The sequence below is a fragment of the Candida margitis genome (genome assembly GCF_024628925.1).
Source record: "Candida margitis strain CBS 14175 chromosome Unknown scaffold10, whole genome shotgun sequence".
Lineage (NCBI taxonomy): Eukaryota > Fungi > Ascomycota > Pichiomycetes > Serinales > Debaryomycetaceae > Lodderomyces > Lodderomyces margitis.
The window spans coordinates 80286-102608 of NW_026261820.1; the positions used below are offsets into that span (position 1 = coordinate 80286).

Below are 22323 nucleotides of genomic sequence, written 5' to 3' on the forward strand. Positions count from 1 at the left end.
GTGGTCCTCTAAAATCCAAAATTGAATGAACTCATATCGGGTTCTTCAAAAGCTTGTGCTGGTGGTGGAGCCTTATTCTTAAATGATGGATGTGGAGGAGCAGGAGGCGACAAAGGAGGGGCAGGTTGTGAATCTGTATACGAGTCAAGCAAACTAGGCACCGCATTTCTATTCTCTGTATAGGCATGCCCATTTCCAATGTTGTTTCCATTTTCAACCACCTTATTAACCTCTTTTTGCCCTTGCACAAATGTCCAATTTCTTAAAAGTAGTAAAGCAAGATAATCACAGCCCATTCTCGTATAAATCATTGCAACTCGAACAACAAAATCAAATTCCTGATGTTGAGAAATATTTAATGAACCTTTCAAGTAATCCACTTTACGATGTCTTAAGTCGTTGAATAACAATACAAGCACAGGATCATCACGAAGAAAGCTTTGTCCTTTTGATGATACGCCAACATTGCGCAACTCCTCAAACCTATTTCCACTTTGCTCAACCATTTGTAAAGGCGATTTAATCAATGATTGAATTGACATTTGCTTATCATTCATTTGCCAAAACACCCAACTTGTACTCCATCTATCACCATTTTGGACCGCGTGAGGCAAGACAAATTTCTGCATAACTTGTACAAGACACTCATTCGACTCTTTGCCGATATTTTGCACGCCAAAGTATACTTTAGCCACCGCTATAGCCAACGCAATATCGTCAACTTTGGTAGCCAATGTGCTACAACAATCATATGGTTTATCAGCCAATAAAAAGAAATACGCCGCATCCATATACCGATGTTTACCAAGAAGAACAAAGGCATTTTTCAACGCAGCCGATTTCCATCTCGCATCAGTAAAGTCATTGTTCATAAATTTCAACATCTTGGTCTTTTCTTCATGGTTCACAATACGCCATAATCCAATTAAAATTTGCTTTTTACGCAATGCCAAATAGAGCAAAGACACCAATCCCGATGGATCACGCGATTCACCAAACTCGTTCCTCGCTACTGATTCAACTAGTTTCACCAACCGATCAGTTTTGATCCAGTAGGCTAACCCTGTCTGTCTTACATTCTCCCAAGTCAATCTGTTCTTGTAATAGGTCTCCACTGAGCTCAACAACACCTCTTTATTATCCGAATGCAAAGCCCAGTTTATATCTCTCATTGAAAGGCGTTTCTGTTTCGTTGCCAATTGGAATAACTTGAATCCAATCATAAATCTGATACCATTTTCATCTAAAGTCATTGAATATTTATTCAATTCCTTGACTATAGCCACCACCGATACCAACGTGCTTTGTTGATGTCGTGTCATCAAAGGCAAGGAAACTTTCATCAATTTATCCAGTAGCAAATCAGCCAACTCATCATTAAATTTAGTAAACACATCTAAATTGAATGTTTGCGACATGCGTCGCTGCAAAGGTTGAATCTTGCCATTAGCCGATGGTTCAAGATTCTTTTCCATCTCATGAGCAAAATCAATGCCCAAATCCCATTCTATAGTTTCGCCTTGTCGCAACGCTTGAAACAACTTCACCAAAATATTCTGCACCGGGATAATTTGACTCATAAATAACGCTTGGATTAAGAATTGGGGGTGGTAAATTGGCAAAGGTCCATTTAAAACTCTAACCAATTGGGAAATATCATACACAATATTCTCTTTGTCAAGTTTGTCTTCATGAGGTTTGTCGACATACCCGCTCATTAGTTGCCGTATCGTCGAATCAATTGTACTTGACCCCAATTTGACCCATCGATCATCAATGAAAAACTGGTTGCCACATCCAATCACCAAGTACCCCTTATCAAGCCAAATCAGATCACCAATCTCATGAGACGTATAGTTGGAAACATCAATTTTCTTGATGGTGGCATAAGTAGGTATTTTATTAGTGTAGTCGTAACGTAATTGCGTGTACAATAAAACAAACCGCCCAAACCCCACCGATAAGATGGCATTTGTAGTTGAGTCTTCATTGGTGGTGGCATTGATAAAGGTCCAATCCAAGTCCGTTACTGGTCCATTTTCCGAAGCAAACGTTTCTTCATATTCCAACACACCTTGCGTAGTGTCCCAAATCGAGAGACATTGTCTTGACTCATCGACCACGGCAAATTTATTAATCACAGTAGAACCATTGATTTTTCCTGGATTTTTAACATTGGTTGGTATGCAGCAAGTCATGACCCATTCAAGCTGATGTTTGCTGAAATCCAATGTGTAACTTTTCAATAAACCATCCTTATCTATAACTGCAATCAAGCTCTTACTATTATCATCCAAAAAGGCATCAACGCGTGTAATTTGATATATATTTTCTTGCTGAGGTAAATTGGCAATTGGCTGACTTTGGAGCTTGATTGCATCAATTTGGTCACCTTGATACGTTAGTACCAAATTCCATGCTTTGATCGCATCCTTTTCAAAAACGGCTACAATACAATACTGCTTCTTATCCTGAGTGTTTCTCGGGCACTCAGTCAACACAAGTGTCCGAGGCTGTTTTTTCTCACAATCAACAACATCAATCTTTGTTGCTGGCTGATCATCGTTTACTGAACCATTACAATCCCAAAGACTCAACTTTCCCAATTTCTCAACCACAATAACCACATGGCGCCGCTTGTACCCAACAGGTGGTTCTATATCATTTATAATTGCTGCATCCCATATACTATTACCTTCACACGATAAATCCAATCGGAATCGCTTGGTAATCGACATGATACTCAATCCATTTTCCTCGATAATCATTGGCTCCCAAATATAATTATGTTCAGCAAAATTGGATATAGATAGGACAACATTTTTCGACGAATAAAGGGAGTTTGATCGAACTAATTTTCGTATCGATTTGATATGTCCTTGGTATTTATTAACCAATATAATTCCCAATGCGTTTGATTTCAAAAGCTTATTGAAATCAATCACCTCAAACCGCACCGTGTTTTTCACACGGTCATGAAGTAAGAATGAAAGATACTTTACTCTCTCATCATTATTCAACCTGGTTAGATTCTTGATCAATACTGGTTTCAAATGCGTTGTTACAAACTCCTCCGATTCAATGTACTCCACATCCAACTTGTGTTCACATCGTACATCCAAATGTGGGAATTCGTTCCTACCAAACTCAAGATCCAAACCTTCGCCAATGGGAATAAACTTGATGCTTGTCGGTGGGGTATGCGTTATATTAGCCACAGCATAAATCTTTGCCGTCCCCGAATTTGAAATGACAAACAATAAATCCAAATCATTTAAATTGAGCCCGTCAAATAGAGCAGACCTTGAGCTCCTCAATAATGGTATCAAACTGTTTTGAAGGAAAATGTTTTCGATGATGAGTACCGCTCTAATAGCATCGTCTTTAAAGCAATTGGTCAAATCTAAATTCGCCCAATTGCTTATATGGTTATGTCCATTCGATTCGTAGGATGCCCACGCTTTAAATTGGTAGTCTGAAGTCCACGTGTAAATTACTTCACTGTCGTCATTATTTAAATTAACATATCCCCTCATTTTCCTAATGTGTGCCATGGACCCATCTAGCACCTTCTCTGTTTTTTTACTCGATTTTCTCCTCCAGTGGAAATCAACAACATGAGTACCTGGTGGATGTAATAGATAGGACACTTCAAATTGTGTATTTTCATCGCCGTAATTCATCCTTGTCCATACTTTAACTAGTCGGTCGTATGGTCCACTTGTAACCATTATGAGTTTGGCATTGGGGCTGATGCTGATATTTGATACGGGACTTGGTTGTGTAGAACTCCATCGTTGTCGAAGGTGAAACTCGCCATATTCCTCAGCTATATGGTACAAATATAGGCTTTGATTGCCTCCAATAACCAATTCATCCTCTTCACAAGCCCATTCAAGACACGTTACCTCAGTGTCGACAGAAAACTCAATTGCCCATGTCCATTTCGGTACTGTCATATATTCATTCATGGGTTTATATATGATGAGTTTGGCATCGTAAGCAACTGCAATGACACCATTCTTGTGATTGATATCTATTGCTATGGGATCCTTCTCAAGGTATATAGTCTGCAAGTCCTTGTCAATATTATATGGATTGGGTCGTTTGTTGGTTGACCCAATAGTGGCAGTAGTAATGATCAAGTTGTTACCTGAGCCATAAGCAATAATGTGATGATTTTTCCAGTTGGATTGCACTACCGAACATGAGCTTTTGTTGACTTCACCAGGGATGAATGTTATGGTCATATGGAAGTGAAAGTTGTGTTGATATTGGAGAGTCTCTTGAAGCGTGGAGAATTTGGGAGTCAACCTGAATCCGAAAAATTTAAATAAGAAAAAATACAAATCACACCATCATCACCAGTAGCATCACCATAGATAAAAATGGGAGCAAGGTAAGTAAATCTCAGGCTATATAACGCATACCTACCAGACATACTAACTATAGTATTACCTAGTTGCAAGGATCAGAAAATAGCATTAGCCATCTGCTTACAACGATCACCATGTGTTCTAATACAACGACACACCCCAAAAGAATGTCTCACCGACCCTGACCTCAAAAAGGATTTGCCCGAACTATGCAAAGCCAATTTCAGGGCATTTATGGATTGCAAGAGAGGTGCTCTCGACATGAGGAAACGAATGAAGGGGAATGCGCCATTATCAACGGGTAAATTTAATGAGCAATATGATAAATTATCATCGGGTAATTTCAACCCTGAAGATGAAATGAAGAAGTTGGAAGTAATGAATCGAAATTTGTCAAAGCAACAACAGTTGCAGGAGGAGAAGGAGAATATTAGACTAGAAGGTGGTTAAAAGAAGAAAGAGAGTAATCGAAGTGGATTCCATAGTATTGTAAATAGCCTTCTTTTATGTATTTAAGCGTTTCAAATATGTATCTCGTTCTGTAACCAACTTGGAAATGAACCTCTTGTACACAGGGTTGAAGTTGTTTAAATTTTGAAACACATTTTGCAACTGAATCAACTTATCGACATGGGTTAATAACACCGTTTGGTCTCCTCCTCTTCCACTAGTGCCCAACTGTTGCTTAATACTAGACAATAGTTCATCAAGTATCAGCTGGAATTCCTCCACCGTATACGCCAGCTTATTCTCATTTACTTTTGATAGCGAGTTATTTATCGTTTCCAATACGTCAATCACAGTTATTAAATTATCCTTGACCAATTTCAACTGAATTAGGGTCTGTACTGCTTCATTATTGATACCTTCATTCGATTCTATGGTCTTGTTGATATCTACAAGTTCCGATTGTAGTGACAATATCGAGTTGTCAAGAATATTTAAATGATATTGTAATCTCGAAGTACCGTCTTGTTCCTCACTCCCATCTTGAGTTAAAGACAGAGTGTGAATCAATGAACTTGATTTATCCAACATTTCAAGCTTTTCTTTAAGGCTATTATTGGCTATGTCATTGATGTAGTAGTCAAAGTGGGTAATCAACTGATTAATCGTATGAGATAATTTTGTTAGTGATTGTTTGGAATACGTTGATGATGGTGTGGCTGTAGTTGATGATGATGATGGGTTTTGCAGTGTAACTGAAGTAACTAGTTTATCAATATATGTGGAAGGGTTAAACTCGTCGTCAAAGAACATTGACATTGAGTCTTTGACATTGTTGGTGGACATAGTTGCAACAACTTTGAAGGAAGAAAGAGGAGGTAATGTTTTGAAAAATAAAATTTCAAATTTCGCAGTTGAGTTGAGTTGAGTTGAGTTGAGTTGAGTTGAGTTGAGTTGAGTTGAGTTGAGTTGAGTTGAGTTGAGTTGAGTTGAGTTAAAGTGTAGAGGAATAGGTCAGGTGAGTTGCAAATAGACTATACACAATTGGTATCATATCCACCCCTTTCAAAACAATCACAACAGGCATTAGAGAAGACGTAAAAAGAGTAGTCCTTTCTACAAGACCATAGTCCAAACAACACAAAACATTTACAAAATTCTTTAACATTAAACTACAAACTCAACAAGAACACTTCAATATTCAAAGCTAAACAGAGAAAAAGAAACTTTCTGCCCAAAGGATGCCAAAGTACGGGGTGTATGAGAGATGATAAAGAAACCCCTCAAAAAATAAAAACCGCTCCAGCAAAAGCAACTTTAGATTCTATTTTATGACTCAAACCCTATTGAACACACATAAGAATCTAGCGCCCAAGGAACCCATATTAACATCCTATAAACCGGAAAACCAATATGTACAGAGAACCACCTCCAAACAAAATTACATGCATATTTAAAAAGTTAGCAACTGAAGAATACATTCAGGAACGAGTATCCATATGAATAACAGCAATATAAACTAGGGTGTTGGATGCAAAATTCGTTCATTAAAGAAACAACAATAACCCAAGCTCTTTTCAGACATCAACAATAGACTTCCAAGTGATGTCTGAAAGAGAGAGGAGGACGTAATGCCAATAATCGGTACAAAGTTCCAGGTAAAACATTTAAGCGCAAAAATAAAAAGAAAAAAGGAGTACTATGTATGTACTCTTTATTTGAACATTTCACCTAAAACTCAAAACACTTGAACGCAAACACCGACTAATGGCTATATGAAAAAAGTTTCACCGTCATTGTTGGTAAAAATAAAAATAAAAATAAAAATAAAAATCCTATATGCTGGTTAAAGAAGAAAAGAAAGAAAGAAAGAAAGAAAGAAATGAAATCAAATGCTCTTTTGTTGTAAAACTTGACTCTTTTTTGCTTTTTCTGTCATTCACATTTTCCGAGGTGTGGTTTTGGTTTTTTATGACAAAAGGGGGCATGTGAACGCAATGGAATGAAATAATGGCTTTTGATAAGAAGACCAAAAAATGGACAAAAAAAGATATAAAAACAAAGCTTATTACTTCAAGGGGGTTCTCCTCACTATATAGACTGTAAGAACAAAACATCACGAGCGTAGTAGTACATTACTGTTTTGCGGTGGCTGGTATCAAAAAAAAAAAAGACTTTTGACAGCAACTTAGAGGCAACGCAAAACTTAGCTCAAAGAGATCACCAACATAGAATCCAACCCTACAGTCAACAACAACAACAACGCTTTAAATAGACTTCATCAATTTAAAAAAAAAACTATGTAGTATAAAGTAAATAATAAGTAGCAAAGTGAAACCCCAAACCCTGTTTACAACTTGGACTTTGGTCTTGGGTCCAATTGCTTGAAAACGGTTTCAATAGCAGTAGCCTTCATCAAGTTACCCTTAACCTTCAATTTACCATTCATAAACAATTTTTGACCATTGGCTTTACCTTCAGCCAATTTGACGAAATCAACATCCTTCAAGAGCAATTCGACGTCTCCCTTTGGTGGAGAACCGTCAACCTTCTTGATGCTACCTTCCTTTTTCAAGTCCAAGACCCATGATTGGTCCTTACCTTCCTTGTTCTTCAAGGTGATGATAATGACAGCGTTGACAGCTTGTACAGCAGACTTGGAAAGGTCTGGGGTGGAAAGACCTTCTTCAATTTGCTTAAAGAATGGGCTAGCGTTAAATCCTTCAACTTCGACGGCCATTGTAAGAATGTAATGTAATTAAATGTAATATAAAGATGTAAAAAAAGTGTATAAAAAACTTTAGTTGGTTAAAGTGAAAAAGAGAAGAGAAAGAAGTATATTTGATGTTTGAAAAATTTGGGGAATTTGTTGATCAATTTATATATTTTTGGTTATTTGATGTATGTTAGTAGTGTTAGTAGTGTTAACAGTGTTAATAGTGTTAGTAATAATAGGATGATGATGATTTTTTTTTTTCTGTTTTCCAATTGTGGAGGGAACAGCGAGATTGGCCTGTATGCAGGATTTTCAATGTAACTACACCCACCCCTCCTCCTCTTCTCCTCCGACAGACAAAACAAAATAAAACAACAGCAGAAAAATAATTAACGGAATTAACACAAACACACTACACTTCTTAATTTCTGAATTTAAATTACTTTCACATGTCAAACACACACCTTCCCCATAGATTCTTTTCGAGTTGAATAGGTACACTTCGCTAAGGAGGTCCATACAGTGATAACTAGTTCTGACTCCACCCAGTATCCATTCTATCTTTTATACTGAACCATAGTATGTTATATGCTTACTTACACCTCATATACTCTCCTACACCTCTTCTATTAAGTTTTTGTAGTTTTTTGTTCCACTGGTTGAAGTATTTTTCTGTTACTTTGCTAACTGCGTGTATTAATTATTGCGGTGTAGATGTCTTATGCACTTTCCTTCCTAATTAGGAAATCCAACAAATTTATCAATTTAAACCTTTAACAAGATCCCTCGGTTTAAAAGTTACAACGGTTTATTATTGTCTTGTACACACTACCTACCAGCAAAAACACAGATTAATCCGTTACTCAATAATTTTTGCACAAGATAAAAATAGAGAGACACATACAGACACATACAGACACACACACATTCAACAATGGAGTGTTGTTACTATACCATTACTACTCCAGTTTTTTGTCCTACGGTTCCCTTTTCCCCTTTTTCAATTCAATTTGTCTACAAAAATATAACCGATGATCTCGAGAATACAAACTCTCCACTTATCTGTTTAAATTAAATTTAAATCTCATTCCCCTCGGAGTTTGATAGTTGTATATCCATTTTCTTTTTCTTCTTCTTCTTCTTCTGTTTGTCCTCCCTCCCCCTCTTTCTCCTTTGCTCTCTCTATTGTCTTGTGTTAAATATCATTCGCATTTTCTTTTCTTGTTTTTTAATTCACCCCATATATGTTTCCCTAACTATTCATATTCGGCTATTCCCCAATGACACATTAGAGTGAAACAACCTTATATTACCTTTGTCGCTGACCAGAGATAACAATACACTTCTTTTTTTTTACTCTTTTGTTGATCGCAAAATTAAAAATTTTATCATATGCAATTGCTAATATATGTCAAGTGGCACACTTTCTTTAGTCTCCACAGTATATGTGGAGTGTCAAATGAAAGCATTAAGCTACCACTCCCTTACCTAATGCAAAAAGCTTAGGAAGGTTCAAATGGTTGCACTGTGTTAGTTACTTACTGTGATGGGTTGTAGAAAAGGTCCGATCGCTACCACTCCCTTTTCCCCCACATTTCGAGAAGAAAAAACTCTTTAAAAAAAAAAAAACTAAAAAGGATAAAAAGAGTTACAAAACTAAGAACCAATAACATCAGCATCAGATTTATTTTGCTGCAAAATAAAACAACGGAAGCAAACAAAGGGTAAGTGAAAACAAGTAGAGTATCTCTTTATTTGTAAATCTGAATGTGAATTTCTATAAAGCCACATGCATCTAATCTTTTCCTTTTTTTTTTTATTTATTTATTCGGAGTTAATATCACCTACTTTAGTCAATTCCTTTTTTTTATTTCTCTTAGCCCTCTCCCTCTCTCTCTCTCTCTCTCCCTTCTCCCCTCAATTGTGTGTTGAGTGAGACAGAAAAAACATTGCATCATTGAATCTTTACTAATTTTTCTCTCAAACCAAAGTCCGAGGTTAACCCAATTGGAAGGGGGGTGAGAGGGGAAGAGGAAAGGGCATACGCGACTCAAAAGATGACTTTAACCGAGCTTTATCATGAATAAGCCAGAATTGGCTTTGTATATCGATAGAATGCAAGTATATACCGCCTTTTCCTTTGAAACTTCCCCAGGATCTGAGTAAAAGGGTGTGAAAATATAATTATCTAAAATCTCCATGTGAAAATAATCATCTAATCGTACATGCGCTATGCACGTGATCAATTTTTATTTGTCGCAAATATTTCCAATATCACGACACTTCTAAAAATATCCGACATTGAAATTTTATTTTCACGCATCTCATCTTTACAAACTTCATCTCTTTAGATATCATAGCATTATTATTACACACACTAAAACTGTATGCACAATAGATGTCATTTACTTCAAAAGCATCTCAACACCAAGCTGAATTAACAGTGGGTAAACTATTTAGCGATATACTACATACCCAACCCTCATCGTCCACCACCAAAAACGACAATGCTACTCAACTTTCATCAACTCAAATCCTAACTCATCAACTACACCCATCATCATCATCATCATCAAGCAAAGCCAAATCGCAAAAGAAGAGCAACAATAGCATCAAAAAGAAGAAATTGCAAAAGATCAAAAAGAGAGAAACTGAAGATAAGAAATTCCAAAAATTCATCAAGTATAATCAAATCCTATCCAAACCAAAAAACCAACAAACCGAATCCGATAAAGCATATATTGGCAAACTAATCCGCAAAAACACCAACCAGATCAAAAATTTAACCCACATTGATGATTTCGAAATCGAATCTGAATTGGACGTGGTTAAGCTGCAGCTTTTGGCTGATTTACAACCGAAATCGCAAGCTCGATTAAGAAAGAAATTGACCGTGCCTAACTCCAGAAACAGGAGTAGTGATTACGATGGTGATGGTGGCGTAAGCAAGCAAGAGTTTATTGATTTTGATGACAAGGTTAAACGTGGATTGATCTCAATGCCGGGCTTGACTCCTGGTTTGGCACCCGTTGATGAAAATGAATCCGAATCAGATACAGAATAACCTCAACACACCTAAGCCTGTTTATATAGATCTATATAAATACCATACACGTTTGTGCGGTTAAAGGTTTATCTCATTTCGTAGAGGATTTGACGTAAATCAATCGCCAATTTTCTCACACTTCTCCTCTTATCGTCCAAACAAAGTTCCAACTGTTTCAACACTGGTTTCTTAAACGGCTCAATCACATCATGATCGAATTTCGTAAACACAAGAATCAAATTGGCCAAAGCTTGCTTCTTTACTTGCCCATCATCAACAGCAACAACAACACCACCATCGTTGGTACCTGCTGCTAACTGGGCTAAACGTGGCACAATCGTCGACACCTTCAGCTCAATAATGGTGGCATTTTCTTCAAGTATAATTTCCATAATCTTCAATCCTGATTTATAAATCATTAATCGAGTAGCTGACTTTGCTGTATGGCCTGCACCTAGCGCCGTGGTTATAAAAGGAAGGAACGCAGGTAGGTGAGGTACCAAGATCTTGTGCGGAATATGAGGCAAGATCAATGATAACGCTTCAATGTTCAACCTTGAGACATCTACATCACTATCTCCATCACCTCTATCATCACCCTGCGCGTCACCAACACCCTCATTAAGCAAGTAAGGCAACACCGTCTCAAACACTTGTTGTTTATATAACAATTTCACATTAAGATTGTTCACTTTAGATACGATTTTCTTAGACAATGCCGGTGGCATATTGACAAACACCTTCAAGTCAATGACAAGTAAAGGCAACGCTCTAATAATCATGAGTTTATGATGGACGGAAGTAGTTGATGATTGATAAATATCAAGCAAGTCAACTAAAGAAGATATACCCTTAGCATCAATTTTTAGCAAGTTGGCCTTCAATGTCCAAATGTAAATTTCAAATTGGTTTAAATTGGTAAAACTCAACTCCGGGGTGAATTGAGTCGTCAACTGCGATCCAAATTTATTAACAAGGAGACAAAGATGTTGCAAGTACTGTACTCGCAAATACTTGTCTTGCAAATGGGACAAGATTGTCGTCACTGACGATACTGCATCTTGCACCTGTGCCAATTGACATGATTTATCAATCGCCGAAATAACCTTATTGTAAATGGTGATATATGCATCGGGTCGATGTGATAAATTGCCCTGGTACACAAACAACAATTTAGATTCACTGTCGCCATCAGTGCAAAATATGTCATACATTTCATTCAATATCGACTGATGTTTACCCACATCAATGAATCGAATAATGATTCGAATCAAATCACCACTGACTTCCAACAACCCCAACACCCCATTGTCAAGTTCTCCATCATTCATCCCGTAGTTTCCAGGAACCAATTGAACTAATTTATTCATTAAATTGGGGATGAATTTCTTATACCATGAATTGGTTAAAAATGGTTGCACAAGTTCAACTTTATTCAACAATGAAATGAAAAATTCAATAACAACTTGCAATGAATCAACCGTTAATTCCGTCTTATTCATTAATCGAATCGAAACAATTTCTAAAACTTGATGATTGATGGTCAAATTTTGAATAATGTCAAGCACATACTTGAAATTTGCGTCATGGGCAATTGCTTCACCATTCAAGACGGGATTCACAATTTGATCAATAATAATTGAAGTAAACAGAGGGTCATTCGCCATTATGGATGATAAATTACCGACAATTTCATCAACAACCAAATCTTTCTTTGCCAAGGCCAAATTTTCTTCAATTTGTGTTTTAAAAATTTGTAAAATTAATTGAGTATTGGTGGTGGTTAAGAATTGTGGTATCGTCATCAACTTGCTCAATTGTTGAACAACTTTACACCTCAAGGTCTTTTCCAAATTGGACGAATTGGATAGGATTTGACATAGGAAAATGAGTAAATGGTCTTTGTATTTGATCAAATTAGTCGGACCCGGTGATGGATAAGCAATCAATATGAATCCTAAATTATCAACTAAATCACGCTGTTTGGAAATGTTCAATGTGAAGTCCTCATTCTTATCCATATCAGTGTCAGAATCCTCGGGATGATTGTCATTGTTCCCCACATTAAAGTATTTCCCCCAGACACCAAAGCTAAACAAGTAGTCAATGATGAAATTGTAATTCTCCAATGAAGTGCTTGCTAATGATGCCAAAATAACCACCGATGGTTTCGACTTGTCCTTTTGCAAATTTGGTCCTAATTCATCAACCACCGTTTGTAACATCTCCCTCGATTGTGGTAATTTATTCACCATAGTTTCCAATATAACCAATGTCAAAAACAACACCTTCACTTCATCATTGTCATCAATTGACGTATAGTCCTCAGGTACAATACTTTCCATAGTAGGTTTGAATGGCGCACACTCATTATGTAAAAGTTCGAATTTTAACGCATTCCATAATGAAAGCCAGTGCGAATTCACTGTATCAGCTGTATAATTCTCCACGCATAATGCAATTGTCTTTAATGTATCATTACGAATCACTGGGTTTGTGGATGCTAGTTTCTCCACCAAGCTCGGTATCGACTCAGTAGCAAAGCGCGATTGTGATGCAATCACTTGTCTCAATTGCAATTTCAATTCCTCAGGGGTGATCTTGTAGGGATCATTAGCTGGTGGAGTGAATGAAATGGGGAAATAACAAAAGCACACATCAAATAGATCGGTAATAAACTCCTTATGCAACTCAGAATCACCAAATCCAAACTCTTTGTTAATTCTCCTATTCAATTTAAATGATTGTAATAAGTTGCGAGGATCTTTCTCACCTGATGCAATGTGAATAAAAGTCTTGACGTACAAATCAGCCACTGAAGTGGTAATAAAAACCTTGTTGTTATCCAACAAACTACTCAAAATTTGAAATGCTTCATGGCGAACTTTAGCTAAATTCTTTCTTGGGTCATACCCATTCGAAAGTTTAGCAAGTATCTTCTCGCTATTCAAACTATTCGTATAAAGTTTGCAACCAATCAAGGTATTAATTCCACTCAAGGCATGAATTAGACTCAATTTATCGTCAAATTTATTCATCAAGAAATCAATCATTACACCAACATCTTGTCTTGACAAGTGACCAGGCGGTAACTGACTCAACACCGAGCTCAAGAATTGCATCCCGCGACTCCTCATTACTTCGTTATCTGAAGTCAAAGTGGGGCCTAGTTGTTGGATAAATTGAAGTAATGTAAGTTGAGTTGTGGTGAATAAATCAACAATTTCGGAAACGTAGTTCTGCAATACGTCATCATTGTTGGTACCCACAGCAGCCACATATTGACTGATTAACACCGGTATATTATGGGTTGAAGATGGAGTCGCCGACATATTTTAGGTGATCTCTTCAATGAACATTTACTTCTGTTGGCTTGCAGAGACGATCGACTGTATCTTTTTTCTTTGTTTTTTTCTCTCATCGCGTCTATTTGTTGATTTTATCAAAAGCGAATGATAAAGACCCAAGTAACACCAACACAGAGTGCTATAACCAATAGTTCATGCCTGGAGTAATAGAGTTGATTGTTACACCCGGTGGATGGAAAACGAGGTAATCGATTAGTTGTTTTGAAGTAGGGATGGCGTAATTTTGGTAGCACTAGTTTTTTGTTTCTCATCCATAATATGAGCTCACAAGTCCACTCAATTGTTTGGGGATTGGATCTAGCACGTATATAAGCTAAGTTATATTCTCTTCTTTAATGCTCTTATGCATTGAGGTTTGGTTAGTTGGTGTGTGTATGTGTATGTGTATGTGTATGTATATGGGGTTGACACAAAGTCTTTTGTTTTAGTTTGAAAAAAATCTTTTAAAATCAAACAACAGTCCTCTCTTTCAATTGACAGTTTACCACCACCACCTACAAACAAACAAACAAAACACTTTACAGAACACTTTACTATACTTAGAGTACCTCACAACTGCCAATCAAATCGCATGTCTCTTATTATTCTCACCATTCAATGATTGAAATACCAGACTTGGATTCTATATATATCCCAAAACTACCACACGATGGTACCATCGATCAAGATGCAGACGAAACAGGACAGAACGATCTGCCGAACCGTATTTATGCACCATCGCCCAACTCCTTCCACGAATCAGCAAATAACCACCGATCCATCGATCAAGAGCCAGAGATGCAAGATGTTAGTAGTAGCATTGATGGATTTGAAATTGACAGTTTGAATTTCAAAAACCATTCAGGATTATCACTTACTAGTGATCAAAACCTCAACACCCAACAGATTGACTATCAACAAAGTGAAACACCAACATTGGCAACTGGCTTGTCTTTTTTACCAAACAATCTTCATGAACATAAAACTACATTTAAACTACAAGAACCACCAGTCAATGACCATTATCAAACAGATACATTAAACCTCCATCAATTTGAAGCTAGTGACCAAGTTGGACCAATTGAAACACCTAAATTTGCCCTTAAGTCGAAAAATACGCAACTATCGTTGAATCAACTGCTAGCATCTCCAATGTCACTAATGCCACAACATGATCATACCGAACCCTCACCACAGCTACCGGCACCACTATCTTCAGCATCATTACAGAACGTACTCACAATGAATGAAGATGGTATATCGAGGAAAAACCTAGCCACTGATTTCAAAACTCCTGCTGAATACACCCTACATATTATATTCACCCAATTTGTCCGGTTTGCAGAGAGGAAACTAAATGTATTTCTTGACTATTCAATGGCTGATGAAACTTCACTATTCAACATATTTGCAGAAGGTGCCGACCCACAGTTTGATAAAATCGTCGAGTCCTTGGGTTACATTGCTAGAAGAAAACCTAAACCGGTGATTGACAGTGTTATGTTTTGGAGAAAATCCAAAAGTGAGGTGGCATCCAATGCAGCACAGGAAGTGGAAAAGTTACTAATTCATGCCAAAAAGACTTTGCCCGAGGATAATTTCGCGCCACCTCCCAAACCTAAACGATCAATCAGTTTAATGAGAAGCAAATCGAAAACGCATCGTCGCAATCAGTCATCTGTTTCAACCTTATCTTCAGACCCAGAGTTGTTGAAAAAGAAGCAAGTGGTGGACTCACAAGTTGATATAATTAAACAAACGGCAATAAATGCTGAGAAAAAGTCCTTGGTGTCCATTTATATCTTGTGCCGGGTACTAATGGAAGTTGTCAAGCAGACGCCAACTGAGGTGATGGGTGAGGATCTTGGTGATAAGCTAGAAGAGATTGTTTATACCCAGCTAAAGACGACCGATCCAGCAAGCACTAGCCAATCGATAATACGGGCTGCCAATTGGACATTGTTTGCTCAGTTACTTGGGATAATGTCAGAAAAGAGATTCCTCAGTGTTAGTGATCGATTTGTTTTCGATTTGGAAAAGCTTCCCCAGAGAATCAATCATGAGGACGAGCCAAGATTATATCTCCTCATCTCAGGTATGAAGTATCTCAAATTGAACCATTATCCACCAGAGCTATTTGAAGATAGCAAAGAGTTTATTCAAATACTTGCCAAGTTTTTAGACAGAACTACAAACGAGGCCGTTCTTTATGCCTATTGTGACTCAATATCAAACTTGGTGCTACCTTTGGCCAACAGCTTGACTGCCGAGGCAAATGATCCAGGGTGGAACGAAGGCATTGAAAAGATTTACAACAAGGCGATAGACATGTGGAGAAGACTCCCCGAATCGAGCACAACAACTAGCGTGTCCAACATTTTAAACACCCAGACATCTCATTTCGGCAGTGGCTGGTCACACTTGATGAATGTGATTACGGCAACATTGTCTGTTTCACGTAAAGAGCTATTTTCGTCGAAATGGTATGCCATTATTGAACAAAATGCGTTTAAATTGAAACCAAAAGTTGATGTGCATGAAAAGACAGCATTCATCGTGTACACTAGTCGATTATTGTGGGTCTATTTCAATCGCGTACCTGATTCGCTTAATTCAACAATTAAAAAATTGGATGAGTTTTTCAAATTGATTTTGTTCAACCCTGTATCCTCCATTAAAAGACATTGGCTAACTACCCACCATGAGCTAATTGATGCGTTGGCGCAGATGATTCAAATCGTTGGGTACAACCATCTCAACTACACCCTTGAAAATGTTTTGCTTCGCTTATTACGTGAAGGCTTTGGCCAGACATTGGAACAAATTCAAACCGAAAAACTCATGTTGGTGGTGAGATCGTATATCAAAGTTTTGAAAGAATTTGAACGCAAAGATAAACCAGCATTTCCTGGTATAGATCAGCAAAAGGCTATAACAAGCTCCCATTTCCAGTTTCTTGCCAAGAATAGCACAAATGTTGCAATTCATGATGAATTCGGTCGTACATTTGGCACTACTTTGAAAATGCTCGATCATCAATATGGCGTCACATTGATTGATTCAGGGTCAGTCAAATCTATGTCGTCATTTGGATTCCGTTTTGAAGAGCCGGCCAAATCATTCGGTTTTTTCAATAATGAGTCGTTGTCAAAGTTATCCAAGGATTCGCATTTGGAATTGTTTTCCGACTTGATTGGTTCAATTCCGTATACTATGGTGCCGCCACAGGGTGAAACACAATGTTCCAGTGGTCTTCCACTTAAGCAAGTGGTGGAATTGTTGACGAGAAATGCCGTTCACTCAAGTAGGAAGGTACTGGATGCTTCAGTGCGTGCGTTGAAATCATTATCGACGAGGAAAAACCCCACTACTTTGTTGAATATATTTGCCAAATTTGCATTTCAGTTATCGGAAAAGACAAGCTCGGTGTATGATTCGACCTATTTAAACTCGCCCACGTTTATCTACCTTTTGAAATTGTATACGGAATTACTTGATACCTGGTTTCAACTGTTTGAGGTGGAAACTGACCCAATGGAGAACCCCTTAGCTCAGGATGATGAATTGATGAACAAGGATGTGTTGAATGACTTGTACCAAATTAATCACAAACAGGATATGCCGAAGCTGAATACAGGAAATGAATTGGAGTGGAAGACGATAATTAACCTGGTGGAGAGTATTGAAGGCAATGGGTTGTTTTTCCTTTGCTCGCAAGATCCTCAAGTCAGATCTTATGGTATCAAGGTGTTGCGCATTGTCGATAAGTTTGACCAAGCGATATATAATCTAACTGAAAGGGAAGAGTCGGAGCCAAAACTGGACCCAATGCAACACTCACGAAGCTCATCGAAGTTTGCCGCTGATGTTGGCACTCGGATCATCCACATTTTAGAAGAGACTGACTTTCACGATATCATCAAACCATTTAAAAAGGAATTGAGCCTACCTGAACGTCAACGATTGGCGCGACTCAAGAACGATAAAAAAGTATTGACCAAGGTTGCCGAATCGGACTATGGAATCGACTCCACCATGTGGTTTAGATTATACCCCAAAATCCTTGCAATCCTTTTTGTCAAATGCCCCATGCCAGTAGCAATGTGTCGTGATATCGTTTGCGTTAGTTTGGTGCAAATGCATGAATTGGTGTTGGAATTCTCCGACAATGTTAAATCAAATACGTCATCGTTGTTTTCGTCAAGACCATCTTCGGCAGTACCACCTGAAGTGTTGGTCAATCAATGGAAATTGTACTTGGTGTTTGCATGTATTACCCTCACCACAACCAACGAGCAGAAAATCTCTTTCCCCACGCAACCAACTCATGGAAGAAAGAGATCATTGCAGATGTTTATCCAGTATCAGAAAATCACTAGTGCCAAGTCAATCTTTCGTATGGTTTTGCCATTGCTTAAATCTCACCAAATGATGGTGAGGGAGGCGGTTATTGTTGGATTGAGCCATATCAATGTCAACATTTTCAAAACGTTTTTGGAAAACGTCCCTTCGGTGGTGCAGGAATGGAATACTGACGTCAAACAGAGGAATTTCGCTGACGATCGATTCCGCATTGAAATCATTCACATATTGATGAATATTACTGAAAAGTATAAGAGCAATGACGAGATATACGGAGATGATTCAATTGTTTCTGACTTGATTGCTATTGTTAAGAATGCCAAATCTTTCCTAACGTTAAGCACGGTTCAAGTTGATATTGATTTCCAAAGATTGCGTCGATACTTTTGTGAATTTTTGGAAAATGTATTCTTGGCGTTACAGGGGGATAAGTTGGACCAGTGGCTACCTTTTGAGGCGAGAATGTCTTGCTTCAACTATCTTAAAGAGTGGTGTGGCTACGGTGACTCTAGTGGAATCACCGAAGAGCGGTACAATATAATTACCCAAAAGATTAACCAGCGCAAAGATTCACCCTCAGCAATTGCCCTTTTGGAGTTTGAGAGGAAAAGACTTGAAAGTTCGGCATTGAGCTGTATGGCAATTTTGTGCCTGGGTAAGATCACCCAACAACTTGAAATACCAGGAGCTGGAGTTGCTTATGTTTCATTTGATATCCCCGTGTTGTTGAATTGGATACATGCATTATTGGAAGCAGAAGATAAGGTGCAAGACATTGGCAAATCTGCATTGGAAAATTTACTTCATAATAATTACAACCATGGCGATGTTGTAGTGGAGGTGATTAAACAATGCTGTACAGACATGAAGTCGATGCCAGTTTACTTTTGCACCTATGTTGATGCATTTTTGTCCAAGGATAAGCTGGACACCGTGCTGGATGAAATGTTTGTGTTAGTTTGCTTTTTATGTGGCAGTGTCAATTCCCAAGTGAGACAGTCAGCGTTTAAGCTTTTGACTGAGCTTCAAAGAAGGTTAGGTGGGGCTAATTTGGACCAATTTGCCGAGGCAGTTTATGGGGATAGCTTAGTTGGGAGAAAGAAAGTTGTTGGTCAGATAGCAAGAGTTGTTTGTGAATGCGACACCGAGCGTTTATACACTCGCATCTCCTACATTTCGCATTTCTATAACCTTGTTTCTTCGAGGAAGAATCTTGCTATTATGATGACCGCATTTTTGGAAAAGGTAAAGCTAAACAACGATGATCCACTGTCAGTGATGATATTAAACAATTTGCTCGAAATATCGATCAAATATGAAATGGAATCACTGGATATTGAAGCTATGTGGACGGCGCTTTGCAAAGACAATTTCGACATCATTTACGAATACATCCTCAACAACTGCCTTGAGCATCGCAGCACGTTTCTTGTTGACAAGACAAGGCAAGTGATCAATTACTTAGCAGCTGCTCACGCAGATAAGTTTTACCTCTTGCGCAAATTGATTAGCAATTTGCAACCAAAGATGATGATCCCGCCAGCTGCAAAACCAATAGAGATCCCCAATTCCTACCCATATGTTTCCCATTTATCAGAGGTGCTTGATTATAGCGAAAAAGATTCTGCATTTTCTTTAGGCCAAATCTCTGTCATTTTTATAGTTGACTTGGTGGAAAACAGTCCAATTTTGGTTGAAAATTTGCCGTTATTGTTGCATATTTCGTTTACATTGTTGGATCATTACCTTGTGCTAGTCAGGGAACAGGCAGGTACACTTTTGATTCGGTTGATTCACACGTTGGCAGGGAATGAGCCACGAACAAGTGACATGATTTCTCGTATAAGAAGCAAAGATCATATTAGGAGCTTGTGGGTATATGACGATTTGAACAACGACAAAAAGGGGGCCCGAACACCAAACAATATGATTTCGTTGGTGAGAAATGTTCTTCAAGTCTTCTCGAAAATGCCAGCTTTGCAAGATGATTGGAGTAGGATCGCCTTGACTTGGGGTACAACCTGTGCTGTTAGACACAGTGCATGTCGATCGTTTCAAATATTCAGAGTTCTCATAAACTTTCTTGATTTGAGTATCTTGAAAGCCATGTTTCACAGATTGTCGAATACTATATCCGATGAATCTGCCGATATTCAAGGCTTTGCTATGCAGATATTGATGACATTGAATGCGATTGCTGCTGAGTTGGACTCACAAATGTTGATTGATTTCCCACAACATTTTTGGTCTAGTGTTGCTTGCTTGAGCACAATACATGAGCAGGAGTTTGTTGAGGTTTTATCTACAATGAACAAGTTTATTTCCAAAATTGATCTAAATGCTACCGATACCATAAACTGTCTCATATCAACGTTTCCACCCAAATGGGAAGGGAAGTTCGAAGGGTTACAACAGATTGTTACTGTTGGACTACGATCATCAGCTTCTTGGGAACCAACATTGAATTTTATGGATAAGTTGTTGACTTTGAAGGATTCTGAAATCGTTGGAATGGGAGATTCGAGGGTTATAACGGCATTGATTGCGAACATGCCTGTTTTCCTCGATGCTTTAGAGAACAAGACAATAACTCCACAAATTGAGAAAACAGCCACAGCTATTGCTCAACTAGCCGCTGATAAGTCTTCGCTAGCAAAGATTTTGACTTCATTGGGCAAAAACAAGTTTCGATCAAAGAAGGATTTTGTTGTGCAAATTGTAACCACCATGCGCCATTTATACTTTCCTGACTATGAGGTGATGATTCTCATTTCATTGTTGAAAATGTTGTCCAATCCAACTGAATTTATCAGGAGGGAGGTATTGGTCTTCCTCAAAGCTATTATTCCGTATATCGACTTCAAAAAAGAGGAGTTTATTGGACTTGGCGCTGACTTGATTTCGCCATTGTTGCGCTTGTTACTTACCAACTTTGCCGAACCAGCATTGGAAGTTTTGGATGAAACGGATGTGATTTCAGGGTCGTTGATGGATAGGGATATTTTACGAATGAGTCTTGGTAATACTACTGTCAAGAAGGAGTATGAGAACACTGCCACATTATTTGGAATACCCGAGGAGAGTGGCTGGTCGATCCCAATGCCCGCAGTTACTGCTGCCAGCACTCGAAATAACGTCCATGCCGTTTTTTCAACTTGTGTTGCAGCTACAGCCGTTGTTGACGAACAGGAAAATAATGAGGAAATTCAATTTCACATGGAAGATTACTACAGTCCTAGTATTCATGACAATGGAGACGCGGTATCTGTTAGCGTTGATGAAACCACCTTGGGTAATATGTGGGCAGCACTCGATGACTTTGATAGTTTCTTCAATACTGACAAGATGGCAAAGAGGAAAACAATTAGCTCTCCAATCGAGGCTAGACCCCTCAATAAAGCATCCCCTATTGAAAGTGCACCCAATACATATGACAAGAAAGTATCGGCAATTTTGAACAAGACGTTAACTACAAACTCAAGAAACAATTTATTGGACTACATTGGGGAAAATGAGCAGTATGCGTCGCCAGCTCCATCTAGACGTTCGTATATTCCGTTTAGAAACAAAACAATGACAAAGACGAGAGAAAGCTTGACACCAACTATTGGTGTTGACATGAGCCCTCGTACACCATCGTCGGCATCACTAATGACAAGCAAGAACTCGTTTAATGGAAGTGATGTAACGCAGCTAGCAATGTCGCCCGATAACACAAGATTGGATGGATTACTTGGAAAGAGATCTAGAAAGAGGATGGGCCAATAAGACCTTTGTATAGAGTAGTTATGAATGTACATTTTAAACATATGTAAGCTGCTAGAGATGTAGTTTAAGGGACGGATTGTACATGTAAGGATTGTGATACATCCACGTACAATGTGAATGTATACATTGTAAACGGAACATTCTTCCATATCGTGGAATGACGAGAGAAAGAAGTGCATAATGCGCACCAACGTACTCCATTCGGGGTTTCTTCTTTTTTGTTCATCCTTTATAAAGTTTGGATGCAAAAGTTTTTACATT

The 22323-nt window shown here is 38.1% G+C and overlaps 7 protein-coding genes across 7 annotated transcripts; 3 read left to right on the forward strand and 4 right to left on the reverse strand. All coding sequences in view use genetic code 12, as the record gives it.

Moving 5' to 3' along the window:
* Positions 1-8: 8 nt before the first annotated feature.
* Positions 9-4250, reverse strand: CANMA_003100 (uncharacterized protein; the record flags this gene model as incomplete). The annotated part of the gene is made up of 1 exon (XM_051815242.1): positions 9-4250. One exon carries the CDS (start codon positions 4248-4250, stop codon positions 9-11), a length of 4242 nt encoding a protein of 1413 aa, XP_051671234.1.
* Positions 4251-4388: 138 nt separating this feature from the next.
* CANMA_003101 (uncharacterized protein) lies at positions 4389-4826 on the forward strand (the record flags this gene model as incomplete). The annotated part of the gene is made up of 2 exons (XM_051815243.1): positions 4389-4399; positions 4463-4826. 2 exons carry the CDS (start codon positions 4389-4391, stop codon positions 4824-4826), a joined length of 375 nt encoding a protein of 124 aa, XP_051671235.1.
* Positions 4827-4880: 54 nt separating this feature from the next.
* Positions 4881-5669, reverse strand: CANMA_003102 (Golgi transport complex subunit; the record flags this gene model as incomplete). The annotated part of the gene is made up of 1 exon (XM_051815244.1): positions 4881-5669. The coding sequence occupies one exon, from the start codon at positions 5667-5669 to the stop codon at positions 4881-4883; it is 789 nt and encodes a 262-aa protein (XP_051671236.1).
* A 1504-nt stretch (positions 5670-7173) lies between these two features.
* CANMA_003103 (uncharacterized protein) lies at positions 7174-7563 on the reverse strand (the record flags this gene model as incomplete). Its single annotated transcript, XM_051815245.1, has 1 exon — positions 7174-7563. One exon carries the CDS (start codon positions 7561-7563, stop codon positions 7174-7176), a length of 390 nt encoding a protein of 129 aa, XP_051671237.1.
* A 2374-nt stretch (positions 7564-9937) lies between these two features.
* Positions 9938-10603, forward strand: CANMA_003104 (uncharacterized protein; the record flags this gene model as incomplete). Its single annotated transcript, XM_051815246.1, has 1 exon — positions 9938-10603. The coding sequence occupies one exon, from the start codon at positions 9938-9940 to the stop codon at positions 10601-10603; it is 666 nt and encodes a 221-aa protein (XP_051671238.1).
* Positions 10604-10671: 68 nt separating this feature from the next.
* Positions 10672-13917, reverse strand: MET18 (Met18p; the record flags this gene model as incomplete). The annotated part of the gene is made up of 1 exon (XM_051815247.1): positions 10672-13917. The coding sequence occupies one exon, from the start codon at positions 13915-13917 to the stop codon at positions 10672-10674; it is 3246 nt and encodes a 1081-aa protein (XP_051671239.1).
* Positions 13918-14550: 633 nt separating this feature from the next.
* Positions 14551-22062, forward strand: CAS4 (Cas4p; the record flags this gene model as incomplete). The annotated part of the gene is made up of 1 exon (XM_051815248.1): positions 14551-22062. One exon carries the CDS (start codon positions 14551-14553, stop codon positions 22060-22062), a length of 7512 nt encoding a protein of 2503 aa, XP_051671240.1.
* Between the last annotated feature and the right edge of the window lie 261 nt (positions 22063-22323).